At 44.6% G+C, this 27,819-nt stretch overlaps 1 protein-coding gene across 1 annotated transcript in view; it reads right to left on the bottom strand.

The window, feature by feature from the left end:
* Positions 1 to 27,364, bottom strand: part of LOC309602011 (ADP-ribosylation factor-like protein 15) — a gene marked incomplete at both ends in the record, with an annotated part of 207,235 nt that extends 179,871 nt beyond the window's left edge. The window contains one exon of the mRNA XM_082335286.1: positions 27,302 to 27,364. Within this exon, the coding sequence (XP_082191412.1) occupies positions 27,302 to 27,364 (63 nt within the window). The remainder of the gene's footprint in view (positions 1 to 27,301) is intronic.
* Positions 27,365 to 27,819: the final 455 nt, after the last annotated feature.

The raw sequence follows: 27,819 nt of genomic DNA, 5'->3' as shown, positions 1-27,819 counted from the left end.
AGTTAGTGCAACATTAATGCTGACAAACCAAGCATTCAGAGCTCTTGAAATCCAGAATTAAGGCTGAAAGCTCAACCATAACTCTGCTCTCCTCCCCCTCTTGCTTATACTTATGAATATGGTCTCACTTTACATTTTATTTTTCAATTAGGAAATCACTGAACAAACAGACTTCTAGTACCCAGCACACATTTATATCCAGAGGACTGGTTAATCATCTGAAACTGTTGATGAAATCTCAAGGAGATATTAATTTTAAAAAGTCAAATTTACACACAGCAGGCTCCGAAGTTCTGATGTTGTATCAGATCACACAAGTGCAAAGAAATCTCAAACCTTGAAGAGAATGTGAAGGGGGGGGAAGACCAAGGTAGACAGTTATAATCCTAAAGATAGGAAACAACTGGGGACAGCAGTGGAGTAAATGAATGCAAATAATAAAACACTCAAGGCACCTGAATGAAATTATGCACAGCTACAAGAGAGAGGAGGAAAAAGGAAATATAAATAAATTGTCACTATATGAATACCTTAATGTTAAATTGCTACAATAGAATCTATGCATTTGACCATGTGAGTTACAGCTGCAGACACTTCAGTTTCCATACTGCTGCACAGGTGGTATCACCACTACAAAAAAAAGGGGGAAGATGAAATGTGGTTTAACCCAGCAGGTAGCTAAACACCACACAGCTGTTTGCTCACTCCCCCCCCATTCCCCCTGCTGAGTTGGATGGGGGAAGAGAATCAGGGAAAAAACAAAAAAACAAAAAAACAAACTAAAATTCATGGGTTCAGATAAAGACATTTTAATAGGACAGAAAAGGAAGAGAAAATAATAACGATAAAAGAATATACAAAGCAAGTGATGCACAATGCAATTGTTCACCACCATCCTCCTGCATCACCCGCCAAGTGCACCCAGGTCCTTGAGCAAAAGCAATCCCACAAATGGGTTTGCCTTTGCCCGAGGCAGGAGTAACCCAGACTGTCTTCCCCAGCATATTTTTTATGTGCACTACAGGGACTTTATCCCCCTCTACAGTACATAAAAGTCTTGATGGGGCAGGGCCAGATGGATTGGCAGATCCCCTAGTGTTGGCTAACCAGGTGGCCTTTGCTAAATGTGTATCCCAGTGTTTGAATGTCCCACCACCCATTGCTCTCAGTGCAGTCTTTAACAGTCCATTGTATCGTGTGATTTTCCTGGAGGCTGGTGCATGATAGGGGATGTGATATACCCACTCAATGCCATGCTCTTTGGCCCAGGTGTCTATGAGGCTGTTTTGGAAATGAGTCCCGTTGTCTGACTCAATTCTTTCTGGGGTGCCATGTCGCCATAGGCCTTGCTTTTCAAGGCCCAGGATAGTGTTCCGGGCAGTGGCATGGGGCACGGGATATGTTTCCAGCCCCCCAGTGGTTGCTTCCACCATTGTAAGCACACGGCGCTTGCCTTGGCGGGTTTGTGGGAGTGTGATATAATCAATCTGCCAGGCCTCCCCATATTGATATTTCAGCCATCGTCCTCCATACCAGAGAGGCTTGAACCGCTTGGCTTGCTTGATTGCAGCGCACGTTTCTCATTCATGGATAGCCTGTGCAATACTGTCCATGGTCAGGTCCACCCCTCGATCACGAGCCCATCTATATGTTGCATCTCTTCCTTGATGGCCTGAGGTGTCATGGGCCCACTGAGCTAGAAATAATTCACCCTTATGGTGCCAGTCCAGATCCACCTGAGCCACTTCAATCTTAGCAGCCTCATCCACCTGATGGTTGTTTTGATGTTCTTCACTGGCCCCACTCTTGGGGACGTGAGCATCTACGTGACGTACTTTTACAGCCAGGTTCTCTATCCGGGCAGCAATATCTTGCCACAATGCGGCAGCCCAGATGGGTTTGCCTCTGCGCTGCCAGTTGCTCTGCTTCCATTGCTGCAACCACCCCCACAGGGCATTTGCCACCATCCATGAGTCAGTACAGAGACAGAGCACTGGCCACTTTTCTCGGTCAGCAATATCCAAAGCCAGCTGGATGGCTTTCACCTCTGCAAACTGACTCGATTCACCTGCTCCTTCAGCAGTTTCTGTGACTTGTCGTATAGGGCTCCACACAGCAGCTTTCCACCTCCGATGCTTCCCCACAAGACGACAGGACCCATCAGTGAACAGGGCATATCGCTTCTCATTTTCTGGCAGTTTATTATACGGTGGGGCCTCCTCAGTGGGCGTCACCTCCACCTCTGGCGATATTCCGAAATCTTTGCCTTCTGGCCAGTCCATGATCACTTCCAAGATTCCTGGGCGACTGGGGTTTCCTATTTGAGCCCATTGTGTGATCAGTGCGACCCACTTACTCCACGTAGCATCAGTTGCATGATGTGTACAAGGGACCCTCCCTTTGAACATCCAGGCCAGCACCGGCAGTCACGGGAGGAGCTGTGCTTCAGTGCCAACCACTTCCAAAGCGGCTCGAGACCCTTCATATGCTGCCAATATCTCTTTTTCAGTTGGAGTATAGTGGGCCTCGGATCCTCTGTATCTGCGACTCCAAAGCCCCAGGGGTCGACCTCGAGTCTCCCCTGGTGCTTTCTGCCAGAGGCTCCAGGTAGGGCCGTTCTCCCCAGCTGCGGTGTAGAGCACATTTTTGACATCTTGCCCTGCCCGGACTGGCCCAAGGGCTACTGCACGAACTATCTCCCGTTTAATTTGTTCAAAGGCTTGTCGTTGCTCAGGGCCCCATTTGAAATCCTTCTTCTTCTGGGTCACTTCACAGAGAGGGCTTACGATCAGACTGTAATTTGGAATACGCATTCTCCAAAACCCCACAGCGCCCAAGAAAGCCTGTGTTTCCTCTTTGCTGGTTGGTGGAGACACGGCTGTTATTTTGTTGATCACATCCATTGGGATCTGACGACGTCCATCTTGCCATTTTATTCCTAAGAACTGGATCTCCTGTGCAGGTCCCTTGACCTTACTTTGTTTTATGGCAAAGCCGGCCTCCAGAAGGATTTGGACTATGTTCTTCCCTTTCTCAAAAGCCTCTTCTGCTGTATTGCCCCGTATGATGATGTCATCAATGTATTGCAGGTGTTCCAGAGCTTCAATCTGTTCCAGCGCAGTCTGGATCAGTCCATGGCAAGTGGTGGGGCTGTGTTTCCACCCCTGGGGCAGTCGATTCCAGGTGTACTGGAGGCCCCTCCAAGTGAAAGCAAACTGTGGCCTGCACTCTGCTGCCAAAGGGAATGAGGAAAAACGCATTAGCGAAATCAGTCGTGGCATACCACTTGGCTGCCTTTGACTCCAGTTCATATTGAAGTTCTAGCATGTCCGACACGGCAGCGCTCAGCGGCGGCGTGACTTCGTTCAGGCCCCGATAGTGTACTGTTAGTCTCCACTCTCCATTAGACTTTCGCACTGGCCATATGGGACTGTTAAAAGGTGAGCGAGTCTTGCGGATCACTCCTTGGCTCTGCAGTCGACAAATCAGCTTACGGATGGGAATCAGGGAGTCTCGGTTGGTGCGATATTGCCGCCGGTGCACGGTTGTGGTAGCGATTGGCACCTGTTATTCTTCGACCCTCAGCAACCCCACAACAGAAGGGTCCTTCGAGAGACCGGGCAGGGTCTGTTTAATTATTTCCTCCGTCTCCAAGGCAGCTATACCAAAAGCCCACCAGTACCCTTTTGGGTCCTTGAAATACCCTCTCCTGAGGTAGTCTATGCCAAGGATGCACGGGGCCTCTGGGCCAGTCACAATGGGGTGCTTCTGCCACTCCTTCCCGGTTAAGCTCAGTTCAGCCTCCAATACAGTCAGCTGTTGGGATCCCCCTGTCACTCCAGAAATACAGATGGGTTCTGCCCCTTCATAGCTTGATGGCATGAGGGTACACTGTGCACCGGTGTCCACTAGAGCCTTATACTCCTGTGGGGCTGATGTGCCAGGCCATCGAACCCACACAGTCCAGTAAACCCGGTTGTCCCCTTCCTCCACCTGGCTGGAGGCAGGGCCCCTCTAGTCCTGGTCATAGCATTCGTTACTCACTTCTTGTAAATGCGAATCAGAAGTCCCTTTCATAAGATCAGGAGTAAGATCAGCCCTTCTACTCTGCCTGGGGAACTGCTCACTGGAAACTGGAGCAGCAACTTTCCTGGAAGAACCCCCTTTTGTCATTGTTTTTCATAGAATCATAGAATCATTAGGGTTGGAAAAGACCCTTAAGATCATCGAGTCCAACCGTTAACCCAGCACTGCCAAGTCCACCACTAAACCATGTCCTCGAGCACCACGTCTACCCTTCTTTTAAATACCTCCAGGGATGGGGACTCAGCCATTTCCCTGGTCAGCCTGTTCCAATGCTTGACCACCCTCTCGGTGAAGAAGATTTTCCAACATAAACCTCCCCTGAAGCAGCTTGAGCCCATTTCCTCTCGTCCTATCGCTTGTTACTCGGGAGAAGAGATCACACCCCCACCTCACTACAACCTCCTTTCAGGCAGTTGCAGAGAGCAATGAGATCTCCCCTCAGCCTCCTCTTCTCCAGGCTAAACAACCCCAGCTCCCTCAGCCACTCCTCATAAGACTTGTGCTCCAGACCCTTCACCAGCTTCGTTGCCCTTCTCTGGACACACTCCAGCACCTCAATGTCCTTCCTGTAGTGAGGGGCCCAGCACTGAGCACAGTACTCGAGGTGCGGCCTCACCAGTGCCGAGTACAGGGGCACCATCACCTCCCTGGTCCTGCTGGCCACACTATTGCTGATACAAGCCAGGATGCCGTTGGCCTTCTTGGCCACCTGAGCACACTGCTGGCGCATGTTCAGCCGGCTGTCAACCAACACCCCCAGGTCCTTTTCTGCCAAGCAGCTCTCCAGCCACTCCTCCCCAAGCCTGTAGCGTTGCCTGGGGTTGTTGTGACCCAAGTGCAGGACCCAGCACTTAGCCTTATTGAACCTCACCCAGTGGCCTCGGCCCAATGATCCAGCCTGGCCAGGTCCCTCTGTAGGGCCTTCCTGCCCTCCAGCAGATCGACCCTTCCACCCAACTTGGTGTCATCTGCAGGCTTACTGAGGGTGCACTCAGTCCCCTCATCCAGATCATCAGTGAAGATATTGAACAGGACCGGCCCCAGTACTGAGCCCTGGGGAACACCACTCGTGACCGGCCGCCAACTGGATTTGACTCCATTCACCACCCCTCTCTGGGCTCGGCCGTCCAGCCAGTTTTTAACCCAGCGCAGAGTGCACTTATCCAAGCCGTGAGCAGCCAGTTTCTCCAGGAGAATGCTGTGGGAGACAGTGTCAAAGGCCTTACTAAAGTCCAGGTAGACAACATCCACAGCCTTCCCCTCATCCACCAAGCGGGTCACCTTGTCACAGAAGGAGATCAGGTTAGTGAAGCAGGACCTCCCTTTCATAAACCCATGCTGGCTGAGCCTGATCCCCCGGTTGTCCCGCACGTGCCGCGTAATGGCGCTCAAGATGATCTGTTCCATGACTTTTCCCGGCACCGAGGTCAGGCTGACAGGCCTGTAGTTCCCTGGCTCCTCCTTCCGACCCTTCTTGTAGAGGGGCGTCCCATTAGCTAACTTCCAGTCATCTGGGACCTCCCCGGTTGACCAGGACTGCTGATAAATGATGGAGAGTGGCTTGGCCAGCTCCTCCGCCAGCTCCCTCAGTATCCTCGGGTGGATCCCGTCTGGCCCCATGGACTTGTGAGCATCCAGGTGGAGGAGCAGGTCGGTGACTTTTACCTCTTTGACAACTGGGACTTCATTCTGCATCCTATCTCCACCTCCCGGCTCAGGGGCCTGAAAACCTCGAGGATGACCAGTCTGACTATTAAAGACTGAGGCAAAGAAGGCATTAAGTACCTCAGCCTTCTCCTCATCCTTCGTGGCAAAGTTTCCCTCTGCATCCAACAAAGGAGGGAGATTCTCCCTGGCCCTCCTTTTGTCGCTGATATATTTATAAAAACATTTTTTGTTATCTTTAACGGCGGTGGCCAGTTTAAGTTCTAGCTGGGCCTTCGCCCTTCTAATCTTCTCCCTGCGTAACCTCACAACATCCTTGTAGTCCCCCTGAGTCACCTGCCCCTTCTTCAAAAGGCGGTAGGCTCTCCTTTTTTTCCCCTGAGTCCCAGCCAAAGCTCTCTGTTCAGCCAGGCTGGTCTTCTCCCCCGCCTGCTCGACTTACGGCACATGGGGACGGCCTGCTCCTGCGCCTTTGAGATTTCCTTCTTGAATAACATCCAGCCTTCCTGGACTCCTTTGCCCTTCAGGACTGCCTCCCGAGGGACTCTGTTAACCAGACTCCTAAACAATCCAAAGTCTGCCCTCCTAAAGTTCAGGGTAGCGGTCTTGCTGACCCCCTTCCTTACTTCTCCAAGAATCGAAAACTCTGTCATGTCATGGTCACTGAGCCCAAGACAGCCTCCGACCACCACATCGCCCACCAGGCCCTCTCTGTTCGTAAACAGCAGGTCCAGCGGGGCACCTCCCCTGGTTGGCTCACTTACCAGCTGCGTCAGGAAGTTATCTATCATCTCCCCCACGCTCCAGGAACCTCCGAGACTGCTTCCTCTCTGCTGTGTTGTATTTCCAGCTGATATCTGGTAAGTTGAAGTCTCCCAAGAGAACAAGGGCTGGGGACTGTGAGACTTCAGCCAACCGCTTGTAGAAAACTTCGTCTGTTTCCTCATCCTGGTTGGGTGGTCTGTAACAGACTCCCACCAGGATATCTGCCTTGTTAGCCTTCCCCCTGATCTTTACCCATAAGCACTCAACCTTATCATATCCGTCGTTGAGCTCTAGACAGTCAAAACACTCTCTAACGTACAAGGCTACCCCACCACCTCTCCTTCCTTGCCTGTCCCTTCTAAAGAGCTTGTAGCCGTCCATTGCAGCACTCCAGTTGTGCGAGTCATCCCACCATGTTTCCGTGATGGCGACCACATCATAGTTTTCCTGCCGCGCAATGGCTTCCAGCTCCTCCTGCTTATTGCCCATGCTGCGTGCATTGGTGTAAATGCACTTCAGTTGGGCTGTTGATCTCTTCTCCAACACAGGCATGCCTCCCCTAGGCTCATCCCTAGCAAGCCTGGTTTTATCCCCTTCCCCCTTCGCATCTAGTTTAAAGCTCTCTCAATGAGGCCTGCTAGCTCCTGAGCCAGAATCCTTTTCCCCCTTTGCGACAGGTGAACCCCATCTGTCTCCAGCAGGCCCGGTGCCATGTAAACTGCCCCATGATTGAAAAACCCCAAATTCCACCGCTGGCACCAGCCTCTGAGCCACGTGTTAATGAGGTGGGTCTTCGTGTTCCTTTCCGTATGCCTCCCGGCTACTTCCTTGCAACTCACGTACCCGTGCCTCTAGGGTCGAGGTAGACTTTCCATCCCACTTCCTCATGTCCTCTCCGTGGTCACGCAGGTAAAACCACAGGGTGCCCCGTGGTATGTATCCACTATATCCTCTCTCTTGAGGAGAGGGACGCTTACTCCTAATAGCTGAGATACTGGTCTGTACAGGTGGGGAGCAGGACATACCCTCTTTGAGTTGCTGGACCTCCTGGGACAGTTCCTCCACAGCCGAGACGAGGGAGGAAGAGAGACTTTCTTCGTATTGCTAGAGTTGGCCAGCCAATTCATCTACCGTTTGTCCCTCTCCGTCTTTCCGGGTCATTACTGCCAATGAGTTGGCATGCGACGCTGGTGCGCTCCGTACCAACTTCCGCCACATAGGCTGTGTGCACCGGACTTCACCTGGATCTTTGGATAGCTGCTTGTTGTCCAAGTCACCATAAGTCACCTCCAGCACGGCTAATTCCCTCAGGTACTGGATACCTCTCTCCATGGTGGTCCACTTGCCTGGGTGACATATAACATCTTCCTTGAAGGGATACCTTTCCTTCAGGCCTGACAGGAGTCGCCTCCAGAGGCTGAGGGCTTGTGCCCCTTTTCCAATCGCTTTGTCAATGCCCCCTTCCCTAGAAAGGGATCCCAGCTGCTTGGCTTCCCTACCCCCCAATTCCAGGCTATTGGCCCCGTTATCCCAGCATCGGAGCAGCCAGGTGACAATGTGATCGCCTGGATGACGGCTGAAATCTTCTCGCGTGTCTCGCAGCTCACTCAGGGACAGGGATCGGGTGGTTACTGCCTCGTTTATGAATTCTGCCACTTCTTCCTCCTGTTCTTGTGATGGCCCTGCTTCAGAGTCGTCTGCCTCGTCCACTTCTTCCCTTAGTAGGGGAAGAGTTTCTTCCCTTACTAAATGAGCTGACTTTTGACTTTCGCTTCCAACATTTCTTCTTGTGTATAGAGGCGACTGATACTGGCACGGGTTGGTTCTCTGGTTCAGCCGCAGTGCCTGTTGTGGGGGTTGGAGTAGCCGCAGTGCCTGTCGCTTTCTCGTCAGGTCCAGAGACCTTCTCCTCCCCTTGAGGGTTCTGAATACTGTTGAATAGGGCTCGGTAGGCATGGGCCAGGCCCCAGCACGTTGCAGTGATTTGTGTCTCTCTGGAGTTGCCAGGGTGACGGCATACTTTTTCCAAATACTTTACTAGTTTTTCAGGATTCTGCACTTGTTCGGGGGTGAAGTTCCAAAACATTGGAGGTGCCTGCTGTCCTAGGCATTTGCCCATGCTCTCCCACATACCGTGCCACTCATAACTATCCAGCCCTGGGGCAGATCTCTGGATGATATTCTTAAATTGCTTATTAACCTTAGACAAAACCGAAACAATATTCCCAAGAACTACCAATAGAAGTATCTTAACTACCCAAGGATGCTCAAGATACTGAAAAGTTACTGTAATGAAGGAGGAAACATCATAGAAGAAGGTAGCGAAGGTGCCATTCTGTATTTCCTCCATAAAAAACCTCTCAGAGGAAGAGGTATAATTGCTAATTGTCTCCACGAGGTGGTACCCGAAGTACAGTAATGGCTTCAGTACAGAACCCAAATACCAGGTAATGCTCAAGGCCAGTGTTTTAATAACAAGCCTCCCAGGCAAAACATCACTAATCGCTGCAGAGCACAGCAAACTGCAACACCCAACACCAATCTTTAACATGTATAGCAAAAACAGGAGCATGGTGCAGATCAAGTAGACTAATACCGAGAACAGATGAATCAATATTATGACCGGCAACTGTTAACAGATATAAATTCCTTAATACGCTCTGGTTTATCTGTTTTTATCTCAAACCCTTTGTGCCCCACGTTGGGTGCCAAAAAGGACTGTCGTGGTTTAACCCCAGCCAGCAACCAAGCACCACACAGCTGCTTGCTCACCCTCCCCCCTCCCCGGTGGGATGGGGGAGAGAATCGGAAGAGTAAAAGTGAGAAAACTCGTGGGTTGAGACAAGAACAGTTTAATAATTGAAATAAAGTAAAATAGTAGTAGTAGTAGTAGTAGCAATAATGATATACAAAGCAAGTGATGCACGATGCAATTGCTCACCACCCGCTGAACAATGCCCAGCCTGTCCCCAAGCAGCTATCACTGCCCCCCAGCCAACTCCCCCCAGTTTATATGCTGAGCATGACACCATACGGTATGGAATAGCCCTTGGGCCAGTCTGGGTCAGCCCCCCTGGCTGTGCCCCCTCCCAGCTCCTTGTGCACCGGGCAGAGCCTGGGAAGCTGAGAAGTCCTTGACCAGTGTGAGCACTGCTCAGCAACAACTAACACATCAGTGTGTTAGCAACATTATTCCCATCCTAAATCCAAACCACAGCACTATGCCAGCTACTAGGAAGAAAATTAACTCTGTCCCAGCTGAAACCAGGACACACCTGTTGATTTATCATGTTTCTTCTACCTTTCTTTTAGTTGCTGGCTGTCCCAGAAACAGAGGAAAAGTAAAATGCCAATAGTGGAATAGTGTAACTCAGTGAAGTTTTGATGCTAGAGCTAAATGGATCTAAAGATTTAAGCCCAGAAAACTGATCACTTTTGTTAGTAGAGTTATTTTTCTGCTCATATGATTCCTGAATTGCTTACGTGAGCGGTAGTGCTAGCAAAAGGGAAGCATTGGTTTTGCTCATCTTACAGATTTGGGATGTTTCAGATCTTGCTGTTCTTTCACACCTCGTTGGCTGAGCTACAGGACTCTGTAATCTCTTCTGTATCCATTCTGGCCCTGTGTTTTTCTGATAATCTTTATTTAACTGCTGTAACTTCTAATAACAGAAGCCTTTCCCCATAAAATTATTCTCAATATCCATAGGAGTTTCTTAGAACTGTTTGTACTCTTACTCTTGTACGAAAGTGGATCAATCTTCATGAGGCTTCCATGAGTGCTCTTGTATTTCTGGTGCTTTCCCAGTACTTCTTGCCTGCATGTTAAAGGCTTTTTTCCTTGTTCATATGAAGTTGATGCACTTTAGGTATTAGACCTAGAAGCATCTGGTCCAAATCAGGATGTTAACCAAGGCAGTATTCCAGTGCCAACTTTGCATCACCTGGTTCAGTATAAATTGCTGAGAATTTCTTATAAGCTTTTCTTTCTTTCATTTTGGTTTCACGCTCAAAGGAGGAATCTTGTCTCAGACTGGGCTGTTGTGTCTAAGAGTCCTTTATCATCAGTCATCAAGGCACAAATTTTGTAAGGAATATGTGCCAAATTTTGTTCTCAGATGTCCATTATCATACTTCTGGGTGTTACTGTGTGGGTTTTTCCAGATCATGACTTAGTCTCGGCCTTTTCAGATGAGTTTCCCATCTGTCACTTACTACGGACTGGAATTGTTTGCTACACATGCGAACTGAAGAATGTTCCGTGGCATTAATGTGTGCTAAATAATCCCTAAATAACGAAATAAAACAGTGCAAGGTAGAAGCATGCATCTTCTATTTGCAAACTGCTATCTTAAATATGATAACTTTATTTCAACCTGATGATAAACTGCTTCAGGTAACATACTTAAGCTTTGTGATGGAAAAAGTGTGGTTTATACAATTTTTATATGCAAGTTATTAAATGTAAACTGAATTTTCAGGGGGAATTTTCTTAGAATACTGTATTGTCTGTCTAGCCCCATCTTTTTCATTTTACTTCATGGAGAGGTGTGGTGGTTTAACCCCAGCCAGCAATTAAGCACCACACAGCCGCTCACTCACTCCCCCCCAATGGGATGGGGGAGACAATTGGAAGAGTAAAAGTGAGAAAACTCGTGGGTTGAGATAAAGACAGTTTAATAGGGAAAGCAAAAGCCACGCACGCAAGCAAAGCAAAGCAAGGAATTCATTCACTACTTCCCATCGGCAGGCAGGTGTGCAGCCATCCCCAGGAAAGCAGGGCTCCATCACGCGTAACGGTTACTTGGGAAGACAAACGCCATCACGCCCAATGTCTCCCCCTTCCTTCTTCTTCCCCCAGTTTATATACTGAGCATGACACCATATGGTATGGAATAGCCCTTGGGCCAGTCTGGGTCAGCCCCCCTGGCTGTGCCCCCTCCCAGCTTCTTGTGCACTGGGCAGAGCCTGGGAAGCTGAGAAGTCCTTGACCAGTGTGAGCACTGCTCAGCAACAACTAACACATCAGTGTGTTAGCAACATTATTCCCATCCTAAATCCAATGTGCTCGCCTGGACAATGGCTGAAATCTTTTTGTGTATCATCTCACAGCTCAATCAAGGATAGGGACTGGGTGGATAGCATCTCATTTATGGGTTCTGCCTCTTCCCCTTGTTCTTGTGATGGCCCTGGTTCATCTTTATCCCTTACTAAACGAGCTGATTTTCTTGTGTATTTCTTCTTGTGTATAGGGGCGACTGATACCGGCACAGGTTGGTTCTCTGGTTCAGCGGTGCCTGTCGCGTGGGTTGGGTTAGGCGCAGTGCCTGTCGTGGGGGTAGATCTCTGGATGGTATTCTCTAAATAGTTCTTTAACTGTAAACAAGACCTGATGCATATTCAGGAGACATAGCAATAGGAACACGCTGTTTTGAACATCCCAAGGATATTCAAAATTCTCAAGAGCTGTTGTAACTAGCCTGAAGGAAAAAGGGAAGGTGAAGTAGCGGGGGAAAGTATTCCCCCCGTCTCCCCCATAGAGTGGTTCTCTGAGGAGAAAAGGTAAAGAGTGTAATTATTAATAGTTTCCAAGAGATGGCTCCCGAAGTACAGAGGTGACAGCAATGCTGAGTACAAATCCCAGATTGGTCTCACGACCAATAATTTTATCATACCATAAGCCAGTGTTACACAGTACAGCAAAGTGATAGCCTTAATCCAACTCCCAGAGGTGATAAACAGCACATAAATACTGATAAACAGTATATACGGCAAGTAAGGTGTTACACAACACAACTCTGAGAACAAATACAACAACTTTGAGAGCAAGGAAATCAACATTGTGACCAGTGACTACTAAACTAATATAATGAAATGAATGCTTATAACAAATTTGTTTTAACATGCTCTGGTCAGATCTGTTGTTATCTCAACCCTTCATGCCCCACACTGGGCACCAAAGAAGACTGTTGTGTTTTAACCCGGCAGGCAGTGAAACACCACACAGCCATTTGCTCACTCCCCCCTCCCTGCCCAGTGGCATGGGGGAGAGAATCTGAAAAAAAAAAAAAAAGTAAAATTCGTGGGTATAGATAAAGGCAGTTTAATAGGACAGAAAAGGAAGGGAAAATTAATAATAATAATAATAATAACAACAACAATAATAATAATAATGAAAAAATATACAAAGCAAGTGATGCACAATGCAATTGCTCACCACCCACTGAACGATGCCCAGCACATCCCCGAGCAGCAGTTGCTGCCCCCTGGCCAACTCCCCCCAGTTTATATACTGGGCATGACATCATGTGGTATGGAATAGCCCTTTGGCCAGTCTGGGTCAGCTGTCCTGGCTGTGCTCCCTCCCAGCTTCTCACTGGCAGGGCATGAGAAGCTGAAATGTCCTTGACCAGTATAAGCACTACTTAGCAACAACTAAAACATCAACATTATTCTCATCCTAAATCCAAAACACAGCACTATACCAGCTACTAGGAAGAAAATTAACTCTATCCCAGCCAAAATCAGGACAGGAAAAAACTACCAATTTTAAGACACAAGTCAGTGACACTGCTTTCATGTTTTCAAAACATCAGGTTGACAAGGTTCATCATCATCTATATGACAACAGTAATGAGGACAAAACCTAACAGATTGCTCTTTGTTTTGTGGCTACCAACAAACATGAATACTCAAGTAGCCACTGCCATCCTGAAGTGATGTTCAGCACAGATGAAGATATTAAAATCATGACCAGATACCTTTGTTGACAGCCCACATCCATATGTAGTCACCAGCTGAACAAGACATAAGACACAGGCTTCAGTACCAAAATTAGACAAATGACACAGCTGTATTCATTCTTCAACATATTTGACAACTCCGCTACGAGCAGAGAAGGCTTGGAGAAAATGATGTCAAGAAGTTTGCTTGACCAACTTGATTTCCTTCTATGACAAGGTTACCCACCTAGTTGACCAAGGGAAGCCAGTCATTGTAATCTTTTTGGACTTTAGTAAAGCCTTTGATACTGTCTCTCACAGTATCCTCCTGGACAAAATGTCCAGCATACAGCTGGATAAACATATAATGCAATGGGTGGGCAATTGGCTGACGGGTCGGGCTCAAAGGGCTATAGTAAATGGGGTTACATCGGGCTGGTGACCAGTCACTAGCGGGGTTCCGCAGGGATCCATCCTGGGGCCAATGCTCTTTAATGTCTTCATAAATGACTCGGATGCAGGACTTGAAGGTTTGTTATCAAAGTTTCCTGATGACACAAAATTGGGAGGAGCCGTTGACACTCTCAAGGGCAGAGAGGCCCTGCAGAGAGATCTGGACAAATTAGAGAGCTGGGCAATCACCAACCATATGAAGTTTAACAAGGGCAAGTGCTGGATTTTGCACCTGGGACATGGCAGCCCTGGATGTACATACAGGCTGGGGAACGAGAGGCTGAAGAGCAGCCCCGTGGAGAGGGATCTGGGGGTTCTGGTCGACGGCAAGTTGAACGTGAGCCAACAGTGTGCCCTGGCAGCCAAGAGGGCCAACCATGTCCCGGGGTGCATCAAGCGCTGTATTGCCAGCCGGTCGAGGGAGGTGATTGTCCCGCTCTACTCTGCACTGGTGCGGCCTCACCTTGAGTACTGTGTGTAGTTTTGGGCCCCGCAGTACAAATAGGATACGAAGCTACTAGAGAGTGTCCAGAGGAGAGCCACAAAGATGGTGAAGGGTTTAGAGGGGAAGCCGTATGAGGAGCGGCTGAAGTCACTTGGTCTGTCCAGCCTGGAGAAGAGGAGACTGAGGGGAGACCTCATTGCGGTCTACAGCTTCCTCACAAGGGGAAGAGGAGGGGCAGGCGCTGATCTCTTCTCCCTGGCGACCAATGATAGGACCCGAGGGAACGGCAGGAAGATATGCCAGGGGAGGTTTAGGCTGGACATTAGGAAAAGGTTCTTCACCCAGAGGGTGGTGGAGCACTGGAACAGGCTCCCCCGGGAGGTAGTCATGGCGCCAAGCCTGACAATATTCAAGAAGCATTTGGACAACACCTTCAGACATATGGGGTGAATTTTGGGGCTGTCCTATGCAGGGACAGGAGTTGGCCTCGATGATCCTTGTGGGTCCCTTCCAACTCAGGACATTCTATGATTCTGTGATTCTATGATAAGAAAGATCTGACTGACTTCTGACAAGCCAGATATGACACTGCTGTTCAGAGCACATCACTTCAAAAAACTTCATGGTCATGATGCATTCTTCCTTTGAGTGAAGATAATACAATCATCACAGTTAGTTGAATCCTGTCCAAAATCCAGAAGAACTTTTGGATTTCTCAAGAAAATAAAGTCTTCACTATCTCAAGGATAAAATAAAGGTTTCAGCTCAGTTATTTTTGATGGTCAAGCTGCTGGCTGCCACATTACACAAGGATTAAGGACAGTATCTTTGTATAGCAATTGGACAGAAGGCAGGAGATCATTTGTTTTATCTTCTGGTCAGAGAGACTGCTCTGGGGTGAAGGCTTCATCCAGAAGTTCAGGGCTTTAGGTACCATAAAAATTCTATAAATGTAGTCAAGTGTGTGCATTACAAAAATGTAACTTCCCTGGAAGAAGCTGTAAGGCAACAGAAGTCCCTCCCCACAAATGACAAAAACTCATGCCCAAAATGCAAAATGTACCTCTCTGACCTTAATCTCTCAGACATTCCCCTATAAATGAAAAAAATGAGCAAAACCAAATTATGACTCTCTACTCCATTCACACTGTGCTTAAAGAAAGCATGAAGAAAAACAAACATCAAGTTCTGGATGTACTCAGAAATTCAGTACAATAGTATGATTTAAAAACCTACATAAAATAAAAAAGCACATAGCTATGATAAACCAATGCTGAGTCAGCAAAACAGTTAAACATATGCGCAGGTGCTACTCTGAACAGGAGAAGACAATCATTCACTTCACTGCAGTGTCAAATCAAGCTCCAAGGAGGTTGTTGGACATTCCTAGGTTTCGTCAAGTGTAGAATTATTGCTCAAGTTGTTTCCTCTCCTCTCTGACAGTTTGCTTTCCATTTATTTTGCTGCATGAGAGTAACTCATCTGTTTCAACCCATCAGTCCATTTTAATTTAACAACAAAAAAGATGAATAAAAGCCTTTGCAAACAGTTTGTTTCACAACTGAAGGAAACACAACTGTACTAAAAAAGCCCTAAGAATCATTGAAAATATTAACAAAAAAGGCAGTAGCAACACCAATGAAATGTGCAAAAGTTAAAAATGTGGCACCACCTGTCATTTCTAATTTCTAGTAAGGATGAAAGATATATATAGATTTATTTTTTTAATCCCCCCTTCCCAAAAGCTTAAAGCTTTCAGGCTTGCTAAAAGCCATCCCTTTACAGGTTCTGAGCCAAATTATAAAAAGCTTTTCCATGATTCATGTGTGTTACAAGGTGGGTTACAGAACGTACTTCTTTTGTTCAGCATAGCAGGAATAATTACTTGTGTTCTATAATCTCACATGGGATCACAAAAGCCAGAAAGCAGCATATAGACCACTTGGTGTTCTTCGATTTTTCTAATTAAAGCTGACTATATGTCACCTAAATGCAACAGCACACTTTGTTTCTTTCTTCTCCCTGAAAACTATTTGGTACACAAGACCCTGGACACCCACATTTGATATACATGGCACACGTAGTATTACTTCTGTAATAATATAAATTTCTGGAAACAGTACAGTGATATATCCAAATCCCATGCCCAAATGGGTCAAAGAACCTCAAAGAAACAAAATTAGAGAAATACTTCAGGTGCAAAGAGAAATCCAGATGTACACTAGAAGAGGAAGGTAAATGAAGACGTACATTGTATTCCATACATTAAAAAAGAAAACAAAAAGCTACTGCTGCTGTCCTACTCTGAAATTGCTAGGCAAATTCAAAATACACTAGGAGAGTAAGAGAGTCTCATAATCTTCATGGCAAAAGCCCCATCACCAAATGTGCAGTGAGATTTCTGCAAGTAACACTAGGATTTATGTAGCAAAAAGGGTCTCAAAAAATTTCAGTTAAGTTAAAATAAACACAAACAAATTCATTTGAAATTTAGTTGGAACAAGCACAAGGAATAGCCAAGTACAACAAATAAGTAAGTGCCCTCATGCACTGATAGCCAGAAGATCTCAAGGGGGATTTCAGGTGATACCAGTTAATACATCCCCAAGAAAAGTAACAAGATGCAAATTCTTCCACCTACTGTTTCAGTAACATTTCAGGAACAGACAAACTCCAGAGAATTTTTTCCACCCAGCTTCAGCCTATGCTTTAAGAATTGTTGGGCATTGTAATCATAACTAAAAGAAAACATCTCCTGAGCTGTGCACGTGTGTCTCAGTACCAAAAATACCCAAACCAAACCAAACCAAACCAAAACCAAAAACCCACCACAACCCAGAAAACCCCACAAAAACCCTAGAGAAACTCCAAGTGTGTTTTGAGGGAAAAAGAAGAAATATCTAATATTTACTTGAGGCAACGTTTCCTCTGAGATTAATCCCTAGGATATGTCTTGTTCTTTCTTATGAAAGATTTCAAAACTAACATGTACCATCAAATCCAAGAGGAAAGAGGAGAAATCTCTAAGGACAACAGACCATATTATTTGCTATAAAGTCCGATCTTACTGAATGTGTCCATAGCTGAGGCAGAATAGCAAGTACAAAGAGACTGTGGATACCAGTCATAGTAAGAAAATCTGTACAAAAAAAAAAAAAAACCAAACCAAAAACCAAAACAGGGGAGAAGGACCCAAATGTGCCATTGACAAATGAGAAACCTAAGATAGTTTTAGAATTATTTTGCAAAATACCATAGAGCAAAATTAAACAAAATTATGATAGTGTGACAGTACATTAAAAAGGAAAGTACGGTTTTAACTGTCACTTTTAAACCTATCTGCTCAGGGGTCCCAGCTAATAATTCTCTCTCTGCTCATACAGTACAAGCAGCACACCATAGTAAATTTAGTTATTACTCAACCAAGAAGTTAACAAAACAATGAATGGTTGGTTGCTCTAAAATTATCAGGAGGCAAGGGAAAGAAGATACCAGTAGAGACTGATGCAAAAAAGTTACTAAAATGGAAACAGTCTATGCAGTTAACATTTAAATATAAGTGAAAAGCATTACTAGTGTACATCCAGTCTAACAAGTAGTAATGGAAGGATTTAGATAAAAGGAGGAGGTGGACAGAAGAACAAGGATAGCTGAATTTTGCAGGCAGCGCAAGTCTTCTGGCCAAAGAATTCTGCTTCTCGGAACATTTAAGACTAGACTGACTTCCAACACTAGAAAATGGAGTAAGAATTACACCAGCATTGTCAGAGATGCAAATGGGAGATCTAATGGGTATGCGTTGGATTTGAAGCATTATATAGTTACAGGCCATGGGCATCTCTTATTTTTTAGGCTCTCTATGAATGATTTTGCTCTTACGTGCCCTTTTAATTTTATTTTCCAGCATGCTATATTTACAAAAATAAGAACCTCTAAGAAGATATTCATTTTGACCAAAAGACCTAGGGAATAGAAAATATGTAGAAATATATACAGGAACCTCTCTTTCCCCCTTATATAGCATAAGAGTTTTACTTGGCTAGCACAGCACATTACTACTGTGGGAGGAAACAGAAGACCGACCTACACAAAAACATTGATCTGAAATATACAATTAAAGGAAGGCATATAAATCTCAAGTACCATTACAAATTCTTCAGATTTTGATCAATGAAAGCCTCTTTGAAAACAATATTTGCCTCCACCAAACTCTTCATGAGTTAGGTTTGAGAAACTTCAGCCACTGAAAACATCTCATGCTCCGACACAGACATTTTGCATTTCTCTTCTCTCCAGCTGCAAGTTTTTGTTTTTTTTTTTTTTCCTGGCTAAATATCTACACCTACCACCAAGTTTCTCAGTTGTCACCAATCTGTTTGCTGATGAAGACTATTGGCTATTTTGTTCTTCTAGCACTGTAAAATCAGAACTGTCAAATTTGTCACTGCTGAGCATGCATGGATCAAGGACTATCTGATCTGATCTGAATGCTCTCAGTGCCAGGAGGCACACAAGGCGCGAACATCGTTCTTCCACTTTGATCGGTCTGCGGCTGCGTGCTCTGGAGTCCCAAGGGCCACAGCGCAGTCTTCTGTTGTTTTTTTCCTCAAGACATGACCCATCCAGTTCCATCTCCTCCTCCTCACTTCATTACTGATTTTCTCCATCTCCGAGTTGATGCTCGTCATTTCTGCAACTTTTTATTTTTTTTTTTTTCCCGGGAGGAGGTAGTTGGCCTCCTGCCCAACCCCCATGACTTGGAGGGCCAGTGTTTTTTCTGTCAGGGTGGCCTTCCCTTAGGCTGCGTTGGTTCGCGGCACCTTCTTCAATTTTATCCGGTGCACCCTCCAGAGAGGGATCCCCTATCCACCACCCAGGGGACGCGCCTTCTAGCCGTGCAGCCCCAGCCGAAGATCAAGGACTATACAGCCTTTAAACTGTCTTAAAGAGATACCCAACAGGTGCTCTGCTTTTAGTCCTTGAATGTTTAGGGGAACATAATTAAATTTGAGATGGGAATTCTCAGCTGACAGGAAAGGGAATGGACCATATGGAGCAACAGGACAACTACAGATTTAAACTGTATTCATATGCTTGCAACTGTTAAAAAAAAAGTAAGCCAACAAAACCAAAAAAACCCACACAACAATCATACTACTCTGTTCAAACAAGAATTTGTTTAATAAATATTGACCAATACCAATTAATCTACTTAAGATAGGCGAGAAAAAAGATAAAAGGTAAAGAATATTTTGTAGATAAATCCTGGACACACTTAAAGGTTAAGCTGCCTTTGAAAAACCACAGCTGAATTTTAATATTTTGGGGGGGGGAATAGGAGCTGGCAAGAACCAGCTTTATTTTTTGTGAAAACACAGATTATTGTGGCCTTGTTCACCACACAGCCTGGCATACAGCTATGCCTACTCACGGGTATGTCAGTGTGCCCTCTCTGCGGCAGCGCAAACCAACAAGTTTCTGCTGGTATAACTACAACTATTTCTTATCAGTTAAGGGGCATGAAATACTTCAAACCACAGGAAGGTATCACTATGCCAGAATTTTTTTTTGTGGAAAAGATCTGCTTTTAGTCTCAGAGCTGCTGAAAACCTTTTGAGGTAATTCAAATTTTTCTCCTTTGGGTAGGTGCAGCATCCAGGCAGCTCTAGCAAACACATGCTTTTAAAGGGAGTAAAAGCCCTCAGCCTGAAAACTTCCTGTGCCCTCCCTTTCCCAATGCTACTGCTTTCACTGACAGTGCTGGGTGTCTGTTTTTCAGATAATTATTACACAGTACTTCCATAAAAATTCTCTTAAGTTAAAAAAGCAACAGGTTGTTGCTTAAGAATATACCTTATGTTGATGAAATATGATCATAAATCCAAGCAGAAATAAACTCAACATGCAATTCAGATGATAACTGAGTACAGCTCTGGGGTGCTCGGTGCCTCACCTGCTTTAATGCATAGCTGAGAGAGATTTAACACTTGTTCTAAGGAGGCTGCAGACACCTCAATAAGGATTCACTGCTTCTTACTGGAAAAAAAAAAAAAATTACCATTTATTCTAGATCAACATAAATCTTGCCAAGCTGGGAAACTCCTCCTTTCGCTGACTAGAAAGAAAATTTCAGAGGACCAGGGAGAACTGCCATAATGATGAGAGTCTATCAGAGAAGCATAAGCAATTTGGAGCTGTTGGCATAATTCAGAGTGAAACAATGAATAAAAACAGGCTTAAGAAATGGAAGATAGCTGTCTTATAGAGACTAAGACATATAACTAGTTGTAAAAGCCGAACACTGGCTTTAACTCAACCTTTCTGTTTAAAGTTTTGTGGGTTTTTTTTGGTTTGGTTTTTTTACATTCACTTCACTAAATACTGACAGATTATTAAAGAACTGTAATAAAGAACTGGAAGTTAGGATTTTGTAATATAAAGGTATGATAAGGAAACAACTTCTACAGTGAGACTTCAGTAACTGCCAATTATCTACATATCATAAGATCAGTATTTTTGAAGCTGAAGGAATGTACAAAGAGTATGAGAAGAGATGGACACACTTCTCATGCCAAAGAGATTTTTCACTGAAGAGGAAGCATTTACAGCTCACAAGCATTTCTCCAAAGCAATTTATAACAATGAAAAGATACGATAAGGCACAGGACATATAATACCATTTTATACAAGGATTAAGGAGTACAACACAGTTTGATTATGTTACTGAGTAATAAAATTCCTAAAAGTGTAGTATTTAAAAAGAAACTAACTGCACTAAACCATGTCAAAGATCACAGTAACTGAAAAAGCACCAGGAATATTTTACTTTCCTAAGTAATAATAATATAGTCCTCTTTATTTGAAGAAATGTGTAAACCATGACGCTTCCTCATCCTTGGAAGAAATTCTTAAGCTCACGTTATCAAGTTTATTGCTACAAAAGCATACAATCACAAATTATGCCTTATAGAGATCAATGCTTAATCAGGAAGAAGTGACAAGCTATAAAAGCAGGGGAAGAAAGACATTTGAAGAAAAAAAGTATTTCAGAACAAATGTCTTAACATAACCATTAATGAAATTAAGAGGCATTAAAACTTGGTTTCCTAGTGGACTGCAAAAGATCCTCATATCTAGGTGGAATCATCATGCACGCAGATGAACATTCACTTGGTAGGTTTGCAGAGTGGAAAAAAGAACAGGGTCCTGGTGTGCTACTATCAATCAAAATGCTACCTCTGCAGAGCAGTAGTAAGCAAAAACTCTGCCCCAATCCCCACAGTCCAACAGAGTAAGAGTTGGCAGTGGGGAGTCAGCTCTATGTACACCCTCCTTGGACTTGCACAGGTGAGCAGGAGGTAGAGGAGACTTTCTGAATAGATACTTGTAGTGAGTTGACCTTGGCTGGACACCAGGTGCCCACCAAGCCGCTCTATCACTCCCCTCCTCAGCTGGACAGGGGAGAGAAAATATAACGAAAGGCTCGTGGGTCGAGATAAGGGCAGGGAGAGATCACTCACCAGTTATCGTCATGGGCAAAACAGACTCAACTCGGGGAAATTAATTTCATTTATTGCCAATCAAATCACAGTAAGGTAATGAGAAATAAAAACTAAATCTTAAAACACCTTCCCCCCACCCCTCCCTTCTTCCCGGGCTCAACTTCACTCCCGAGTTCTCTACCTCCTCCCCTGAGCGGCGCAGGGGGACGGGGAATGGGGGTTGGGGTCAGTTCATGACATGGTGTCTCTGCCGCTCCTTCCTCCTCAGGGGGAGGACTCCTCACACTCTGCCCCTGCTCCAGCGTGGGCTCCCTCCCACGGCAGCCAGTGGGAACGAACTTCTCCAGCGTGAGTCCTTCCCCCGGGCTGCAGTTCTTCACAAACTGCTCCAGCGTGGGTTCTTTCCACGTGCCCTTTAGTTACTGCGTATGAATGTTTCCTACTCTTTTTCATAAAATCAGTTATAAAGCCTGTATAAATGAGAAAAATGTGCTGTTTGCAGTTCTCCAGCACGAGGCAAGATTTCTGGTGCCCAATGTAAAGTATCAGCCCCAGTCATTGTGTCTCCTGCCAACAGAGGCGCTGAAGCACCTGCAAATTGTGTCAGTTCACTACCCTCAACCAATAAATGCCAAGGGGGAAAAAAAAAAATCAAACTAACAAATATGGAGCAACATACAAAAAAACCCCATGTAAACCTGACTACCTCTCAAGCCTCATCCAGTTAGGCACAATACTGAAGCAGAAATTCTCCTGCCACTATTAACTTTAGTGCTCAAATCTGAAAATTTATCTTAACAGCTACTGTTTTCTGTAGCTACTGTTTTTACTGTAGCTAACCTCACAAAGTTGAGGATAATGTCAGCCTGAAGAGTAAAATTCAGCCAAAGAGCTGAAAAAAAGACCTAGGAATACTAGCAGGAAGGGGAAAAAACTATGTTGTTATTAATGTATTACTTCTAGTGAAATACCACTGAAGTCCAATGTGATCCAAACCACAGCACAATGTGTGTAAAGCAGCAAAGACTAAGTTCCATACACTAAAGAGAAGTAATAATTATATGGCTTTTTTTTTATTATTTTTTTTTGTTCTGATTTGGAATTTGATTTTGGGACTGATTTAACCTTTATGTAGTTCAAAAGAAGAGAGTCCCTCAGCATAGAAACATGGTCTAAGAAAAAAAAAAAATTACTAGATGCGAATTTCAGTGCTAGTTTTCTTCTTAAAGGCAACAAAAAATATGAGAACATGATTGCAATGTCCATCTAGCACAAGGAAACTGGAGTCCTTTAAAGTAGTTCATTGTAAGAGGACACAACGAAGCTTAGAAGTCTCATATTTGACTCTCGTTCAGAAACAAGAATCAAAATGAGCTATTAAACCGCAGTCTAAATGTTTGAAGATTTTTCAGCTGGGGACATTATGCAGCCTTAAATGGTAAAAACAGTAAGTCCTATCCCAATAAAAATCCTAGGAAAAATAATCTTCTTCAAATAAGACAAAGTTCCAACAGACCGTAAATTGATTTGGAAATGTTCACATCAGAAAAAGGACACTGAGAGCAATAAGCACAGTGTTAAATAGCATGAAACCAGGTAAATATTTTTTGCATTAAGTGTACATATGAAGTTGAAAAAACATTAAAAACTACTTGGACTTCTAGGCACACTGAAGTATTTTAATGACAAATATATCATGATTCTTCTTCCTGCTGTCTACTGCTTTTCTCTTCTGCTAAGCCTTACATTCCAGCTTAATAGCAACATATTTTCTACTCCAATCAACCATACTATTCAGTGGTATTTCCTAGAAAAATTTTTCTTGTGTGTCAGAAATACAGAAGAAAATCCTTCAGGGACAGCTTGATATACCACAGACTCCAGTTGAAATAATACTGAAGCAAGAAATTAAGAATTTCCTTAGTGAACGCACCAGCATAGAAATGGGCTTCTCTCCATAATTTTAAAGCTATGTAGATTCAGAAGGAACAGAAAAGTCATGCTGTGTGAAAGATCAACTTAAGTAAAAATCAACTGAAAAGGTCTACGGAAGCAGCATATTGCACTATTACATGATCATGCATGTTTAGTTGGGAAAAGAAAAGCAGCTTATATGTGGAATTTTAGAAGAGCGAAGTCCTTTTCATAATTTTCTGGATAAAAATTGTTTGGTGGTACCTGACCAGTCAAAAACAGTGACAAAAAAGTTACCCTGCAAGTGCCACACAGAATCCTATTAAGGGTAAACAAAAATATTCTTTCCTTGAGGAACTACTGATCTTCTATCAACAATGAAACACTCCATTAAATCAAACTGCACATAACAAAGAACTGTATGAATTTTCAGTGCAATTCATTTATTAGTATTCTCATACAATTCTGTGCTGCCCACATTATCAGGAATTAGACCTGCAAGTTTCTCCATTTTTACAGATGTTCAAAGAATTTAACATTATTAGACTGTCATAAATGACTTAAGTTTTTTGGCAGGCCATCTGCTGTAATAGCTTTGAATTTCCCTTAAGTGCCTATTGTGGATGACTTATTTTAACAAGAATTAACACTACCTTGTGGCTCAGAAAAAATCTGAACTCTTAACTCCTTTGTCCTTCGCTTGGCATGTTAGTGATGCAATGTTATATATGTGGTATTTACTTAAGGTAAATTAAGATGCATGACATGTTACACATTGGACATTCTTTTGATCTTAGCTATAAACTATTAATCCTTCTAAAGCAGAGTAAGACCATCTCCATATGCTTGGTCAGCGTACTTTGCATGTCTTGGTCAGCAGAGTAAGAACTCCAGAAAATTTTAAAATAAATACTTTGCCAGTGACAGTAGGGTTAAAAGACAAGCAAGATCTCTAACACTTACCATTCCACAAATTCTTAACTATATTTGAAAAGTCATACCAGTCCTATTCTGTATTCCAAATTTCTGCAATATTTATTAGTTTCAGCATAAGAAGCATCATAAGCAGAAGACTGATTGGCTTGTAATGTTTCCTGTGTTGACTGCACTGTAGATCTACTTTCTTACTGCAGTATGTAGAAAAATTTAATCAATCTTCCCAGAAAGAATCTCAGCAACTCGAGCTATTTCAGTGGCTCATTAGCTACTTATTAAAAACAGTCTTCATCACTGATATCTTAGGAAAATGAAAACAAAAAACAGATTGCATGGATTTGTTTTTAGAGAATTTGATGTCATCGTTTTTGCCATTTGCATTGGGTTTGCATAGCAAGGTTTTGGTAGCAGAGGGGGCTGCAGGGGTGGCTTCTGTGAGAAGATGCCAGAAGCTTCCCCCATGTCAGACAGAGCCAGTTCCAGCCAGCTCCAAGATGGAGCCGCCACTGGCCAAAGCTGAGCCAATCAGCGATGGTGGTAGCGCCTCTGGGATAACAGATTTAAGAAGGGGGAATAAAAACTGCGCAACAGCAGCAGTAGTCAGAAGAGAGGAGTGAGAATATGTGAGAGGAACAACTCTGCAGACACCAAAGTCAGTGTAGAAGGAGGAGGGGGAGGAGGTGCTCCAGGCTCCGGAGCAGAGATTCCCCTGCAGCCCGTGGGGAAGCCCATGGTGAGGGAGGCTGTGCCCTGCAGCCCATGGAGGACCACGGTGGAGCAGATATCCACCTGCAGCCCGTGGAGGACCCCACGCCGGAGCAGAGGGATGTGCCCGAGGAGGCTGTGACCCTGTGGGAAGCCCGCGCTGGAGCAGGCTCCTGGCAGGGCCTGTGGGCCCATGGAGAGAGAAGCCCAGGCTGGAGCAGGTTTGCTGGCAGGACTGTGACCCCGCGGGGGACCCACGCTGGAGCAGTTTGTGAAGAACTGCAGCCCGGGGGAAGGACTCACGCTGGAGAAGTTCGTTCCCACTGGCTGCCGTGGGAGGGAGCCCACGCTGGAGCAGGGGCAGAGTGTGAGGAGTCCTCCCCCTGAGGAGGAAGGAGCGGCAGAGACACCATGTCATGAACTGACCCCAACCCCCATTCCCCGTCCCCCTGCGCCGCTCAGGGGGAGGAGGTAGAGAACTCGGGAGTGAAGTTGAGCCCGGGAAGAAGGGAGGGGTGGGGGGAAGGTGTTTTAAGATTTAGTTTTTATTTCTCATTACCTTACTGTGATTTGATTGGCAATAAATGAAATTAATTTTCCCTAGTTGAGTCTGTTTTGCCTGTGATGGTAATTGGTGAGTGATCTCTCCCTGCCCTTATCTCGACCCACGAGCCTTTCGTTATATTTTCTCTCCCCTGTCCAGCTGAGGAGGGGGAGTGATAGAGCGGCTTGGTGGGCACCTAGCATCCAGCCAAGGTTAACTCACCACACCAATATAAATTGATACTGAAAACAAATATTGGCAAAGAAAGCATACATCCTATACTTTCTTGATTCCTCCATTGCCCATGCATAGGAAAAAAAACACTGCCCTAACTCATACTGCAGAATCCTCCCCTTCCAATACAGACAAGAGATGAGAAGATTTCAAAAATGAATGAGCAAAATCTTATATTTTCTGTTCTGTCACAGGGAGCAATCTCAGTCTACACTTTTCAAACCATGTTTTCCCCTCAAAAAGATACTGACATAATGAACCTGCAGTTTTCAGCCACTTTACATTTTTTATCATGTGGCAGAAATTTCAGTCATACCCTTTAGCATTTTGTACTCGTTGGCTTAAGTATTCTCCATGTTGTGAATCTTATTCTTCAGCATGCAACTTTGCCCATTCTCAACACATGGAACTCGGGACCTGAGGCAGGGTAGAAAGTTACGCTCAGAAACCTGAATATCTAAAAGTTTAGAGATGTTCAACATCATGAGGGTGAAGTCTCCTGCAGCATTTCAGAGGCTTTCCACACATCATCTAGATATTATACTTTTCTCTCTACCAGCTGAGCCAATATTCAAATAATTTCTTATTACAGAATTAATTCATAAGTCTGTAGGAAGATATTTTAGAACACTGCAGCAAGTTCCAATTGTTTTTCTGTACTTATATATAGCCTAATAACATGGGAAATTGTGCTTAATTCACCTCAGTCAATGCTTCCATCTGAACATCCAAAGAAAAGTGTTCCAAAATTGAAAAGCTACTATTCCCCCATTGTGCTTATCCTACTGTCACATTATGGCATGTTAAGCTGTACCACACGGTAACGGCCAAGTTTTCATTTTCAGTATCAACGCATGCTGCACACAAATGGGGCGCGTCAAAACCAACATATGAAGAAGAGAACTTTACCCATGGTGTAGCCTCATTCCTTCAGGGGGGTTTGCTTCTTTGTTGTTTTTTGGGGGGTGGGGTGTCTTTTTTTTTTTTTTTTTTTAAATTGCCAATTTTAGACACTGGTAGGCTACAGTTTCCAAATCAGACTACTCAAAGGGCTGCCACACCCTGAAAAGCAGAGGAGGGATTTGGATTGTTTTTTCATTTGGGAACTATTTGTAGCACTGCTGGATGCTTACATAATAACAGTAGCTAAAAACTCCTGCCATCTTTGGCTGTCCAGGAGACTGCACTCCTTCTCCAGGAATGTGGATTCAAGCATAGCTATCCATGTATTCATCACCTCTAGGCTGAGTATCACCAAGAGATGGATGAGGCGTTTCAACTGAATCAACATGCAGCTTGCTCTGCGAAGCAGCACGTGGAGATTGCTCACCCGCACTAGGCTGCCTGCTGGTCTGTTACCAGATTCTTTCCAAGATCTGGTGCTTGATTTCATGCTAATGAGTGGGAGTGGATCCTTTCCCCATGAATATCTCTGATGATGGCAGTTGAGAGACGATGGTCTCTCAACTCAGTATGGGCCAAATCAGGGGAGGGAGGCTCATTTCCACAGCAGCTGACTTCAGCAACTAAATACTTGTGGTGGTGTCTCAACCACAAAACAATTAATAGTTCAGCAAAATTTCCTTTGCGATTACATTGTGATTATAGGAACAGTTTCAATGCCTACAAAGAAAAAAATGGAAAGCACCATCTCAGAGCACTATATTGAGTTTCACTAGGCACCTATATCGCATTACTGCATATTTTGAGCATGTATGCCTGCTACATTTTTGTCTGAATGAAAAGTGTATTTACTAAGTTGTGTGGAAAGCTTATGAAATACCCAACAAATGCTTCCTCACATAGAAGTATGAGCAGGGAGGGGCCAAAAAAAACCCATGACAGATT

The sequence above is a fragment of the Platalea leucorodia genome (assembly GCF_965183815.1).
Source record: "Platalea leucorodia genome assembly, chromosome: W".
Lineage (NCBI taxonomy): Eukaryota > Metazoa > Chordata > Aves > Pelecaniformes > Threskiornithidae > Platalea > Platalea leucorodia.
The sequence above is the reverse complement of the archived record's forward strand: the minus strand, read 5'-3'. Positions and strand labels throughout refer to the sequence as shown.